Source organism: Oncorhynchus kisutch, unplaced genomic scaffold (assembly GCF_002021735.2).
Source record: "Oncorhynchus kisutch isolate 150728-3 unplaced genomic scaffold, Okis_V2 Okis02a-Okis13b_hom, whole genome shotgun sequence".
Lineage (NCBI taxonomy): Eukaryota > Metazoa > Chordata > Actinopteri > Salmoniformes > Salmonidae > Oncorhynchus > Oncorhynchus kisutch.
In genome coordinates, this window is record NW_022261979.1 from 1223403 (window position 1) to 1238467 (window position 15065).

General features: G+C 44.3%; 1 protein-coding gene across 1 annotated transcript; it reads left to right on the plus strand.

The window, feature by feature from the left end:
- Window positions 1–443: 443 nt before the first annotated feature.
- On the plus strand, window positions 444–8861 carry LOC116359334 (CKLF-like MARVEL transmembrane domain-containing protein 8). The gene is made up of 4 exons (XM_031812233.1): window positions 444–876; window positions 4185–4358; window positions 8093–8212; window positions 8486–8861. The coding sequence occupies exons 1-4, from the start codon at window positions 745–747 to the stop codon at window positions 8561–8563; spliced, it is 504 nt and encodes a 167-aa protein (XP_031668093.1). The 5' UTR covers window positions 444–744; the 3' UTR covers window positions 8564–8861.
- The last annotated feature ends 6204 nt before the right edge of the window (window positions 8862–15065 follow it).

Sequence of the window (15065 nt, forward strand, 5' to 3'; positions counted from 1 at the left end):
TGCCCCAGCGGGTCTAGACAGTCCTTAACTGAACACACACTGTTCTGTTTGACCAAAAGGCACACTGTACAGTATCTGTTTGAGCAAAGGTGCGACTACAGTTTAGTAAATTAATAATCCACAGCTAACCTGCATTATGCACTCCTTTAGAAGTGAGACTCCACCAGCTCTCATCTTCCCTTGTGAAAAAAGTGTGCAGTATAACTGCAGTATAAGAGCAGTATGCAGCAACTATTGCACCCGAAATCACACAGCCGACTGCAGTTACTGAACTTTTACTGGTTTCAAAACTGCAATCTGCATTCTACTGGCTTGGTCTCTCTTCGGTCTTTGGCTGTAGATTGTTCCTGCTCGGGTCCTCTGAAAAAAAGCACCCTATGCAAAACATTACCAACCATACGAGCATGAAAAGGCAATACTTTCTGGCAGGCCGATTTACCTATCATCAAAAATAAGTTCCTCTTTATGCAACCACTCTCAACTCTCATTTTGGGAATGGTATAGGCCTAACTGACCAAATTCATACAGTAGGCTTTGTTATGACGATGTTATTAATAACATTCAGACAGGTCATAGATATTATTATCTAAAAAAAAAAAGAGTTGTTTCCCAAATTTACAGAGTTCCGCAGAAGTCTTGTTGCCTACTCAGGAAAGACGCGTCATTGCCATCTTTCCTACCTTCCTTAGATTTTTTTCTTAATTCAGGGGGGCAGGATCCAAACGCGATAGATCGATATTGAAAATGGAAGGAGCAGCGACGCGCACTGTGATAACGTCTACCAGCAGCAGCACGGAAAACTTTTCCAACCCTACTCTGGTTTACGAGAGGCAGTTTCTTCGCACTGCTTCGGGGCTCCTCGTTTTCGCAGAAATAGTAAGTAGTCAAGTTTCAAGGTTCAAAATGTAGGCTACGGGATACGCATAGTATACATCGTCCAAATAAATGCTTATTTGCGTGTTCCTTCTCGACGATGCAACAACAATATGACATAATAAAATATAAGAATACTAACATAATTTAAATGGCTCAGTAGAATAAAATAAACATTTTATAGTAGCATAAGTATAATTCAAGAAAGCACTATTTACAGCATAGTCCAATATTTACACGTGTATTGGAGAAGGTGGGAATGGGGGGCAGTGTATAAACTGTGGCTGGGGTGTGTGGGGTCCTGGATGATGCTGCGTGACTTCCTCAGGCACAGTTTGGGTGGGAGCATGGTCCCATGATGTACTGGGCTGTCTTCACCACCCGCTGGAGGGCCTTGTGGTCGTAGACGCAGCAATTCCCATACCAGGCCGTGATGCAACCTGTCCGGACATTCTTGATGGTGCAGGGGCATCATGATGTTGTGGCATCTTGACAAGAGTTGTGGTGGTGTTGGTCCATGACATGTCCTCAGTGATGTGGACGCTGAAGAACTTAAAACTAATAACTTTCTCTACTGCAGTCCAGGTTGATGTGGATCGGGGCATGTTCCCACCTCTGCTTCCTGAACTTAACAATCAACTCCTTTGTTTTGCTGACTTTGAGGGAGAGGTTGTTGTCATGACACCACAATGCCAGCTCACTTACCTCCTCCCTATAGGCTGACTCGTTGTCGTTGGTTATCAGGCCTATAACCGTGCTGTCGTCAGCAAAGTTCATGAGGGAGTTGGTGTTGTGCAAAGCCACACAGTTGTGGATGAACAGGGAGTACAGCAGAGGACTGAGGACACCCCTGGGGGGCCCCTGAGTTAAGAGTCAGTGTAGAGGAGGTGTTGTTGCCAATCCTCACAGCCTGTGCTCTACCCCTCAGGGAGTTCAGGATCCAGTTGCGGAGAGTGATGTCCTAACTACAACACAACCTTATTTGTGTCCAAGATTGATGTAATAATTTATTGAAATCACTATGGCAGTGGCTTTTACCATCTTTCTCACAATAACTGCCATAATAATTCATGGAGGGAATCAAAACTGTATGACCTGCATGATGGTTTATCACAGATGGTGGCATGACACTGTCCTGAACACTGCACTGAAGTGAAGGTTAAATTATTTAACATTGTTCAAGGAAATGTAACTGCAGAAAATGAACATATAGTCAACCTACTTTCTATAATATATGCTACTTCCAGTAATATAGGCTACTTCCAGTAATATAGGCTACTTCCTGTAATATAAATGCTTCTTAACAGCCTCTACCCCCCAAGCCATAAGACTCCTGAACAGCTAATCAAATGGCTATAATCTATGATTAGTCACTTTAACTCTTTATATTTTACTGTTATTTAACTAGGCAAGTCAGTTAAGAACAACTTCTTATTTTCAATGTCAGCCTAGGAACAGTGGGTTAACTGCCTGTTCAGGGGCAGAACAACAGAATTGTAGCTTGTCAGCTCAGGGGTTTGAACTTGCAACCTTCCAGTTACTAGTCCAATGCTCTAACCACTCGGCTACCCTGCCGCCCACTTTAACTCTACCTACATGTACATACTGCCTCAAATACCTCGACTAACCATGCCCCCACACATTGACTGTACCGGTACCCCCTGTATAAAGCCTCCACATTGACTCTGTACCGGTACCCCCTGTATATAGCCTCCACATTGACTCTGTACCGGTACCTCCTGTATATAGCCTCCACATTGACTCTGTACCGGTACCCCCTGTATATAGCCTCCACATTGACTCTGTACCGGGACCCCCTGTATATAGCCTCCACATTGACTCTGTACCGGTACCTCCTGTATATAGCCTCCACATTGACTCTGTACCGGTACCTCCTGTATATAGCCTCCACATTGACTCTGTACCGGGACCCCCTGTATATAGCCTCCACACTGACTCTGTACCGGGACCCCCTGTATATAGCCTCCACATTGACTCTGTACCGGTACCTCCTGTATATAGCCTCCACATTGACTCTGTCCCGGGACCCCCTGTATATAGCCTCCACATTAACTCTGTACCGGGACCCTCTGTATATAGCCTCCACATGGACTCTGTACTGGGACCCACTGTATATATCCTCCACATTGACTCTGTACCGGTACCCCCTGTATATAGCCTCCACATTGACTCTGTACCAGTACCCCCTGTATATAGCCACAACATTGACTCTGTACTGGGACCCACTGTATATATCCTCCACATTGACTCTGTACCGGTACCCCCTGTATATAGCCTCCACATTGACTCTGTACCCGTACCCCCTGTATATAGCCACCACATTGACTCTGTACTGGGACCCCCTGTATATAGCCTCCACATTGACTCTGTACCGGTACCCCCTGTATATAGCCTCCACATTGACTCTGTACTGGTACCTCCTGTATATAGCCTCCACATTGACTCTGTACCGGTACCTCCTGTATATAGCCTCCACATTGACTCTGTACCGGTACCTCCTGTATATAGCCTCCACATTGACTCTGTACCGGTACCTCCTGTATATAGCCTCCACATTGAGTCTGTACCGGTACCCCCTGTATATAGCCTCCACATTGACTCTGTACCGGTACCCCCTGTATATAGCCTCCACGTTGACTCTGTACCGGGACCCCCTGTATATAGCCTCCACATTGACTCTGTACCGGGACCCCCTGTATATAGCCTCCACATTGACTCTGTACCGGTACCTCCTGTATATAGCCTCCACATTGACTCTGTACCGGGACCCCCTGTATATAGCCTCCACATTGACTCTGTACCGGTACCTCCTGTATATAGCCTCCACATTGACTCTGTACCGGTACCTCCTGTATATAGCCTCCACATTGACTCTGTACCGGTACCCCCTGTTTAAAGCCTCGCTTGTTATTTTACTGCTGCCGGTTAATTATTTGTAACTTTTATTTTCTCATTTTTATTTTAACACTTCTTTTTTTCTTAACTTCTTAAAGCATTGTTGGTTAAGGGCTTGTAAGTAAGCATTTCACTGTAAGGTCTACACCTGTTGTATTCGGCGCATGTGGCAAATACAAATTTGATTTGAGCAAATGCATTTAAATACACCATAAAGTAGACACCACCAGAGTACAGCCATATCCGACTATGTGTGCATCCCAAGTGGCACCCTATTCCCTGTATAGTGCACTACTTTCTACTGGAGCCCTTTGGGCCCTGTTAAAAATTAGTGCACTATAAATGGAATAGGATACCATTTGGAATGCTGGCTATATGCTTCCCTGTCCCCTCAGGTGTTTGGTCTGCTGGTATGGATGCTGATAGCAGGGACGGAGTACTTCCGTGTGTCTGCCTTTGGGTGGGTTATGTTTGTGGCCATCTTGTACTGGGTCCTGACGGTCATCTTCCTCATCATCTACCTGACCATGGCTTACAACAGGATCCCTCAGGTCCCCTGGACAACTGTGGTATGACACATACTACGACACATAATACAACAGCGCATTATTTGAAACTTGAGTGATTGAGGTTGTTCATTATAAATCTAGTAATTGAATAATTGTGGACTATTTATGTAACAGAAAACCAATGGAGGTAACTGCCTTGATGGTTTTGGGGGAGAGAGCAAATAGATGAACCAAGTCTTTATGAATGTGATCAAATGAAACCATTCTATAATGTGTACTACCCGTCAGTATCTGAGCCAGCCAATCCTGTTGTTGTCATTCTACAGGGTCTGTTCTTCAACAGTAGTGCTACAGTGATGTATGTGGTGTTCTACAGGGTCTGTTATTCAACAGTAGTGCTACAGTGATGTATGTGGTGTTCTACAGGGTCTGTTCTTCAACAGTAGTGCTACAGTGATGTATGTGGTGTTCTACAGGGTCTGTTCTTCAACAGTAGTGCTACAGTGATGTATGTGGTGTTCTACAGGGTCTGTTCTTCAACAGTAGTGCTACAGTGATGTATGTGGTGTTCTACAGGGTCTGTTCTTCAACAGTAGTGCTACAGTGATGTATGTGGTGTTCTACAGGATCTGTTCTTCAACAGTAGTGCTACAGTGGTGTATCTCACTGATCATCCCTAAAGCCAACACCTCATTTGGCCGCCTTTCGTTCCAGTACTCTGCTGCCTGTGACTGGAACGAATTGCAAAAATCGCTGAAGTTGGAGACTTTTATCTCCCTCACCAACTTCAAACATCAGCTATCTGAGCAGCTAACCGATCGCTGCAGCTGTACATAGTCTATTGGTAAATAGCCCACCCTTTTTCACCTACCTCATCCCCATACTGTTTTTATTTATTTACTTTTCTGCTCTTTTGCACACCAATATCTCTACCTGTACATGACCATCTGATCATTCATCACTCCAGTGTTAATCTGCAAAATTGTAATTATTTGCCTACCTCCTCATGCCTTTTGCACACATTGTATATAGACTCCCCCTTTGGTTTCTACTGTGTTATTGACTTGTTAATTGTTTACTCCTTGTGTAACTCTTTGTTGTCTGCTCACACTGCTATGCTTTATCTTGACCAGGTCGCAGTTGCAAATGAGAACTTGTTCTCAACTAGCCTACCTGGTTAAATAAAGGTGTTCTCAACAAGCCTACCTGGTTAAATAAAGGTGTTCTCAACTAGCCTACCTGGTTAAATAAAGGTGTTCTCAACTAGCCTACCTGGTTAAATAAAGGTGTTCTCTACTAGCCTACCTGGTTTAATAAAGGTGAAATAAAAAAAGTAAAAAAAAGTATGTGGTGTTCTACAGGGTCTGTTCTTCAACAGTAGTGCTACAGTGATGTATGTGGTGTTCTACAGGGTCTGTTCTTCAACAGTAGTGCTACAGTGATGTATGTGGTGTTCTACAGGGTCTGTTCTTAACAGTAGTGCTACAGTGATGTATGTGGTGTTCTACAGGGTCTGTTCTTCAACAGTAGTGCTACAGTGATGTATGTGGTGTTCTACAGGGTCTGTTCTTAACAGTAGTGCTACAGTGATGTATGTGGTGTTCTACAGGGTCTGTTCTTCAACAGTAGTGCTACAGTGATGTATGTGGTGTTCTACAGGGTCTGTTCTTAACAGTAGTGCTACAGTGATGTATGTGGTGTTCTACAGGGTCTGTTCTTCAACAGTAGTGCTACAGTGATGTATGTGGTGTTCTACAGGGTCTGTTCTTAACAGTAGTGCTACAGTGATGTATGTGATGTTCTACAGGGTCTGTTCTTCAACAGTAGTGCTACAGTGATGTATGTGGTGTTCTACAGGGTCTGTTCTTCAACAGTAGTGCTACAGTGATGTATGTGGTGTTCTACAGGGTCTGTTCTTAACAGTAGTGCTACAGTGATGTATGTGGTGTTCTACAGGGTCTGTTCTTCAACAGTAGTGCTACAGTGATGTATGTGGTGTTCTACAGGGTCTGTTCTTAACAGTAGTGCTACAGTGATGTATGTGATGTTCTACAGGGTCTGTTCTTCAACAGTAGTGCTACAGTGATGTATGTGGTGTTCTACAGGGTCTGTTCTTCAACAGTAGTGCTACAGTGATGTATGTGGTGTTCTACAGGGTCTGTTCTTAACAGTAGTGCTACAGTGATGTATGTGGTGTTCTACAGGGTCTGTTCTTAACAGTAGTGCTACAGTGATGTATGTGGTGTTCTACAGGGTCTGTTCTTCAACAGTAGTGCTACAGTGATGTATGTGGTGTTCTACAGGGTCTGTTCTTCAACAGTAGTGCTACAGTGATGTATGTGGTGTTCTACAGGGTCTGTTCTTCAACAGTAGTGCTACAGTGATGTATGTGGTGTTCTACAGGGTCTGTTCTTAACAGTAGTGCTACAGTGATGTATGTGGTGTTCTACAGGGTCTGTTCTTCAACAGTAGTGCTACAGTGATGTATGTGGTGTTCTACAGGGCCTGTTCTTCAACAGTAGTGCTACAGTGATGTATGTGGTGTTCTACAGGGTCTGTTCTTCAACAGTAGTGCTACAGTGATGTATGTGGTGTTCTACAGGGTCTGTTCTTAACAGTAGTGCTACAGTGATGTATGTGGTGTTCTACAGGGTCTGTTCTTCAACAGTAGTGCTACAGTGATGTATGTGGTGTTCTACAGGGTCTGTTCTTAACAGTAGTGCTACAGTGATGTATGTGATGTTCTACAGGGTCTGTTCTTCAACAGTAGTGCTACAGTGATGTATGTGGTGTTCTACAGGGTCTGTTCTTCAACAGTAGTGCTACAGTGATGTATGTGGTGTTCTACAGGGTCTGTTCTTAACAGTAGTGCTACAGTGATGTATGTGGTGTTCTACAGGGTCTGTTCTTCAACAGTAGTGCTACAGTGATGTATGTGGTGTTCTACAGGGTCTGTTCTTAACAGTAGTGCTACAGTGATGTATGTGATGTTCTACAGGGTCTGTTCTTCAACAGTAGTGCTACAGTGATGTATGTGGTGTTCTACAGGGTCTGTTCTTCAACAGTAGTGCTACAGTGATGTATGTGGTGTTCTACAGGGTCTGTTCTTAACAGTAGTGCTACAGTGATGTATGTGGTGTTCTACAGGGTCTGTTCTTAACAGTAGTGCTACAGTGATGTATGTGGTGTTCTACAGGGTCTGTTCTTCAACAGTAGTGCTACAGTGATGTATGTGGTGTTCTACAGGGTCTGTTCTTCAACAGTAGTGCTACAGTGATGTATGTGGTGTTCTACAGGGTCTGTTCTTCAACAGTAGTGCTACAGTGATGTATGTGGTGTTCTACAGGGTCTGTTCTTCAACAGTAGTGCTACAGTGATGTATGTGGTGTTCTACAGGGTCTGTTCTTAACAGTAGTGCTACAGTGATGTATGTGGTGTTCTACAGGGTCTGTTCTTCAACAGTAGTGCTACAGTGATGTATGTGGTGTTCTACAGGGCCTGTTCTTCAACAGTAGTGCTACAGTGATGTATGTGGTGTTCTACAGGGTCTGTTCTTCAACAGTAGTGCTACAGTGATGTATGTGGTGTTCTACAGGGTCTGTTCTTCAACAGTAGTGCTACAGTGATGTATGTGGTGTTCTACAGGGTCTGTTCTTCAACAGTAGTGCTACAGTGATGTATGTGGTGTTCTACAGGGTCTGTTCTTAACAGTAGTGCTACAGTGATGTATGTGGTGTTCTACAGGGTCTGTTCTTCAACAGTAGTGCTACAGTGATGTATGTGGTGTTCTACAGGGTCTGTTCTTCAACAGTAGTGCTACAGTGATGTATGTGGTGGCAGCAGCAGTGGACGCAGCCTCAATTAGCCATGCTGTTAAGGGACGCCATAACTACAACTGCTGGGTAGCATCCACAGTAAGAAAACCACCTTAGAACTCTCAGACAGACATTTAAATCATGCCAACTGTGAAAATATACCACAAATATGACTGAGTATTTATGATTACTGCGATATTAAATTATACAATATTAAAATGCCAAATATATGCCTACAAGTCAGATAAGAGAGGTATGATTCCACTGTGTACCATCCAGAATGATGTCTATTTGGTCCATTTAAGCCTACTCAACTCATACCCAGTATTGTATTGTATTGAATTTGAATGTTTTCATCCGTCTGTTTTTCAGTTCTTTGCCTTCCTGGTCACGCTCTGCTATGCAGGAAGTACATATTTAAGTTTTAAATTCTGGCGGCTCGAGGGATGAGGAACAATAACCAATCACAAAGGACACCTAAAGTATATCCGTTATGGAACGCATGAAGGATCTTGAAAAGTACACATGGTTAAGTGTAATAACCACTCCTTCCCTTTGGAATGCATTTCTCTATTTCATTTCTGTTATATTTCTGTTATTTTAGAGTTATGGTGTGTTTCATCTGTTGGAATGACAGAGCCTGAACCTCAGTGATGCTTATACTTCTTATGCACTCATGAGTTTAAAAAAACAAACATTTGGATGAAAATGACTGATGCTAATAAAGTGGCTATTCTGTTTTTCTGAAGCTGGAGATCAAAGCTTTAACTCCAATATTAAAATGGATTGGACAGTAATGTTGTCCCACACTAGATGGTGCTACAATACAAGGCTAAGAAACAGGGCTGATGAAGAACATTACAGTCAATTCTCTTTTTGATTGTTCCAAAAAAATTATCATATACGAATAATACATTTCACTAATAGGAGTCAGCTACACTGAACAAAAATTTAAATGCAACATGCAACTATTTAAAAGATTTTACTGAGTTATGGTTCATATAAGGATATCAGTCAATTGAAAAAATTCATTAGGCCCTAATCTATGGATTTCACACAACTGGAAATACAGATATGCATCTGTTGGTCACAGATACCTTTAAAAAAAGTAGGGACGTGGCTCAGAAAACCAGTCAGTATCTGGTGTGACCACCATTTGCCTCATACAGCGCATCACATCTCCTTTGCATAAAGTTGATCAGGCTGTTGATTGTGGCCTGTGGAACTTCAATGGAGTGGGACAAAAATCCAAGATGGCGTAGCAGTCTTGTCGTGTCCCGTGTATATATATTTTTTTCTTTGTATATATTTCGTATATATTTGTAATATTTTTTACCTCAATTTCAGCATACTCCTGCAACCCGCCTCACCCAATGTGGTATGGATCTGCTATTTTCTATACTTTAGAACCGGAACCCCCAACAGAAGCTAGCCAGCTAACTAGCTAATAGTCAGTTAGCCACTGCTAGCGGTTATCAGCTAACCTCAGCCCGATCAACTCCCACCAGTCTGCACAGGGCGATTCAACCCAGAGCATATCAGACTGCTTTTTTCTCTACCACATCTCCACATCTCTGGATTCCTACCGCAAGCTCAGAACCTTTTCACCTGGATCATCGCAGCTAGCTAGCTGCTATCCGAGTGGCTACTCCTGGCTAACGTCTCTGTCCCGAAGCAAGCACCAGTTAGCCTGGAGCTAGCCTCATGCTAGGCCCATCTCCCGGCTAGCTGAAGAGGTCCATCAGCCACTTCTTGGGCTACAATAGCTATTTTGCCAATTGGCCTGGACCATTTTACTGCCTACACAGAGCCCTGCCATCACGACTGGTCTGCCGACGTAACCGTCCAAGGGCGCTTCAACAGACTCTTCCGCCGCGACATCCCCCTAAGGCCTTTCTGCTAGCTTGCTAGCCCCGGCCCGCTAGCTGTCTGAATCGCCGTGTCTCCAGCTCGCCTAGCTACTCACTGGACCCTATGATAACTCGGTTACGCATGCCTCTTCCTAATGTCAATATACCTTGTCCATTGCTGTTTTGGTTAGTGATGGTCTTATTTCACTGTAGAGCCTCCAGCCCTGCTCAATATGCCTTAGCTAGCCTTTTGTTTCACCTCCCACACATGCGGTAACCTCACATGGTTTAAGTGGTGTCTTTAGAGACAAAACCTCTCTCATCGTCACTCAGTGCCTAGGTTTACCTCCACTGTATTCACATCCTACCATACCCTTGTCTGTACATTATGCCTTGAATCTATTCTTCTGCGCCCAGAAACCTGCTCCTTTTACTCTCTGTTCCGAAAGCACTAGACGACCAGTTCTAACAGCCTTTAGCCGTACCCTTATCATACTCCTTCTCTGTTCCTCTGGTGAATGGAAAATGGACAGAGTGAAGAATGAAACTCATATAAACTGGAATAGGAGAGGAAAATGTTAAAGAGTGAACAAGTAAGAGAGACCCACACAGATGGTGTGTGAGAGAGGAAGGCACACACACACACACACACAAATCTATTCTTCCACGCCCAGAAATGTGCTCCTTTTACTCTCTGTTCCAAACGCACTAGACGACCAGTTCGTATAGCCTTTAGCTGTACCCTTATCCTACTCCTCCTCTGTTCCTCTGGTGATGTAAAGGTTAATCCAGGCCCTGCAGCACCTAGCTCCACTCCCATTCCCCAGGCGCTCTCATTTGTTGACTTCTGTAACTGTAAAAGCCTTGGTTTCATGCATGTTAACATTTGAAGCCTCCTCCCTAAGTTTGTTTTATTCACTGTTTTAGCACACTCTGCCAACCCATGTCCTAGCCGTGTCTGAATCCTGGCTTAGGAAGGCCACCAAAAATACTGAGTTGCAATCTACTGCAGAGATGTCATACTATCCAGGTCTGTGCCCAAACAATTCGAGCTTCTATTTTTTTTAAATCCACCTTTCCAGAAACAAGTCTCTCACCGTTGCCGCTTGTTATAGACCACCTTGAGCCCCCAGCTGTGCCCTGGACACCATATGTGAACTGATTGCCCCCCATCTATCTTCAGAACTCGTACTGTTAGGTGACCTAAACTGGGACATGCTTAACACCCCAGCCGTTTTACAATCTAAGGTAGATGCCCTCAATCTCACACAAATTATCAATGAACCTATCAGGTACAACCCCAAAGCCCATAAACACGGGCCCCCTCACAGATGTCATCCTGACCAACCTGCCCTCTAAATACACCTCTGCTGTCTTCAACCGTTGCCATTCTTCATTGCCTGTGTTCGTAATAGGTCTGCGGTCAAACAACCACCCCTCATCACTGTCAAACGCTCCCTAAAACACTTCAGTGAGCAGGCCTTTCTAATCGACCTGGCCTGGGTATCCTGGAAGGATATTTACCTCATTCCGTCAGTAGAGGATGCCTGGTTATTCTTTAAAAGGGCTTTCCTCACCATCTTAAATAAGCATGCCTCATTCAAAAAAATTCAACCAGGAACAGATATAGCCCATGGTTCACTCCAGACCTGAATGCCCTTGACCAGCACAAAAACATCCTGTGACGTACTGCATTAGCATCGAATAGCCCCCGGGATATGCAACTTTTCAGGGAAGTTAGGAACCAATATACACAGGCAGTTAGGAAAGCTAAGGCTAGCTTTTTCAAACAGAAATTTGCATCCTGTAGCACAAACTCCAAAAAGTTCTGCGACACTGTAAAGTCCATGGAGAATAAGAGCACCTCCTCCCAGCTGCCCACTGCACTGAGGCTAGGAAACACTGCCACCACCAATAAATCCACGATAATTGAGAATTTCAATAAGCATTTTTCTACGTCTGGCTATGCTTTCCACCTGGTTACCCCGGTCAACAGCTCTGCACCCCCCACAGCAACTTGCCTAAGCCTCCCTATTTCTCCATCAACCAAATCCAGATAGCTGATGTTCTGAAAGTGCTGCAAAATCTGGACCCCTACATATCAGTTGGGCTAGACAATCTGGACCCTCTCTTTCTAAAATGATCTTCCGCAATTGTTGCAACCCCTATCACTAACTAGCCTGTTCAACCTCTATTTCATATCGTCTGAGATCCCCAAAGATTGGAGAGCTGCCGCGGTCATCCCCCTCTTCAAAACGGGGAGACACTCTTGACCCAAACTGTTATAGACTTAAATCTATCCTACCCTGCCTTTTAAGGTCTTCAAAATCCAAGTTAACAAACAGATCACCGACCATTTCGAATCCCACCCTACCTTCTCCGCTTTGCAATCTGGTTTCCGAGCTGGTCATGGGTGCACCTCAGCCACGCTCAAGGTCCTACACGATATCATAACTGCCATAGATAAAATACAATACTGTTCAGCCGTATTCATCGACCTGGCCAAGGTTTTCGACTCTGTCAATCACCACATTCTTATCGGCAGACTCAACAGCCTTGGTTTCTCAAATGACTGCCTTGCCTGGTTCACCAACTACTTCTCAGACAGAGTTCAGTGTGTCAAATCGGAGGGCCTGTTGTCCGGACCTCTGGCAGTCTCTATACATCAATGATGTCACTCTTGCTGCTGGTGATTCTCTGATCCACCTCTATGCAGACGACACCATTCTGTATACGTCTGTCCCTTTTTGGGACACTGTGTTAACTATCTTCCAGACAAGCTTCAATGTCATTACAACTCTCCTTCCGTGGCCTCCAACTGCTCTTAAATGCAAGTAAACTAAATGCATGCTCTTCAACCGATCGCTGCCCGCACCTGCCCACCTGTCTAGCATCACTACTCTGGACGGTTCTGACTTAGAATATGTGGACAACTACAAATACCTAGGTGTCTGGTTAGACTGTAAACTCTCTTTCCAGACTCACATTAAGCACCTCCAATCCAAAATTACATCTAAAATCGGCTTCCTATTTCGCAAACAAAGCATCCTTCACTCATGCTGGCAAAAATACCCTCGTAAAACTGACTATCCTACCGATCCTTGACTTCGGCGATGTCATTTACAAAATAGCTTCCAACCCTCTACTCAGCAAATTGGATGCAGTCTATCACAGTGCCATCCGTTTTGTCACCAAAGCCCATATACTACCCACCACTGCGACCTGTATGATCTCGTTGGCTTGCCCTCGCTTCATATTCGTCTCCAAACCCACTGGCTCCAGGTCATCTATAAGTCTTTGCTAGGTAAAGCCCCCCCTTATCTCAGCTCACTGGTCACCATAGCAGCACCCACCCATAGCACGCACTCCAGCAGGTGTATTTCACTGGTCACTCCCAAAGCCCATTCCTCCTTTGGCTGCCTTTCCTTCCAGTTCTCTGCTGCCAATGACTGGAATGAATTGCAAAAGTCACTGAAGCTGGAGACTCATATCTCCCTCTCTAACTTTAACCATCAGCTGTCAGAGCAGCTGATTGCACCTGTACATAGCCCATCTGTAAAAAGTCCATCCAACTATCTCATCCCCATATTTGTATTTATTAATTTGTGCTCCTTTGCACCCCAGTATCTCTACTTGCTCATTAATCTTCTGCACATCTATCACTCCAGTGTTTAATTGCAAAATTGTAATTACTTCGCTACTACGGCCTATTTATTGCCTAACCTCCCTAATCTTACCTCATTTGCACACACTGTAGACTTTTCTATTGTGTTATTGACTATATGTTTGTTTATTCCATGTGTAACTCTGTGTTGTTGTTTGTGTTGCACTACTATGCTTTATCTTGGCCAGGTCGCAGTTGTAAATGAGAACTTGTTCTCATCTGGCCTACCTAGTTAAATAAAGGTAAAATAAAAACTAATAATAAAAATGGCTGTGTGGAGTTGCTGGTTATTGGCAGGAACTGGAACACACTGTCGTACATGTCGGTGCAGAGCATTCAAACCTGCTCAATGACTGACATGTCTGGTGAGTATGCAGGCCATGGAAGAACTGGGATATTCTCAGCTTCTTGGAATTGTGTACAGATCCTTGCCACATGGGGCAGTGGGTTATAATGCTGAAACATGAGTTGAAGGCAGTGGATGAAGGGCACAACAATGGACCTCAGGATCTCGTCACGGTATCTCTGTGCATTCAAATCACCAACAATAAAAATGTCATTGTTTTCGTTGTCCGCTTATGCCTGCCCGTACCATAACCCACCGTCACCATGGGGCACTATGTTCACAACATTGACATCAGCAAACCGCTCACCCACATGACTCCATACACGCAGTCTCCATCTGCCCGGTATAGTTGAAACCGGGATTCATCTGTTTTTCCAGTGTGCCAGTGGCCATTGAAGGTCAACATTTGCCCACCGAAGTCAGTTACAATGTCAAACTGCAGTCTGGTCAAGACAGTGGTGTAAAAATACTTTAAAGTACTACTTAAGTCATTTGGGTACTTTTTCCACCACTGGGTGAGAACGACGAGCACAGAGATGAGCTTCACTGATACGATTTCTGACAGCTTGTGCAGAAATCTTTTGGTTGTGCAAACCCACAGTTACATCAGCTGTTCCTCTTACCGGGCTCAGACAATCCCGCAGGTTGTGGAGGTCCTGGGCTGGCATGGTTACATGTGGTCTGCGCTTATGAGGCTGGTTGGACGTACTGCCAAATTCTTTAAAATGACGGAGGCGGCTTATAGTAGAGAAATTAACATTAACCTCTGGCAACAGCGCTGGTGGACATTCCTGCAGTCAGCGTGCCAATTGCATGCTCCCTCAAAACTTGAGACATCTGTGGCATTGTATTGTGTGACAAAACTGCACATTTTAGAGTGGCATTTTATTGTCCCCAGTGCAAGGTGCACAAATGTGTAATGATTAGGGATGCACCGGTACACAGTATGTTGTCGTGCCCCCTACGGTTCAATACGCACACGTGAACCTCGGAATTACGATATGCCTGTCATTTTCCTACAATTTCCAAAACTTGCTTATTGCGCTGCAGATTACACCCACGTTGTACATTGAGATCCACAGAACCAGACAC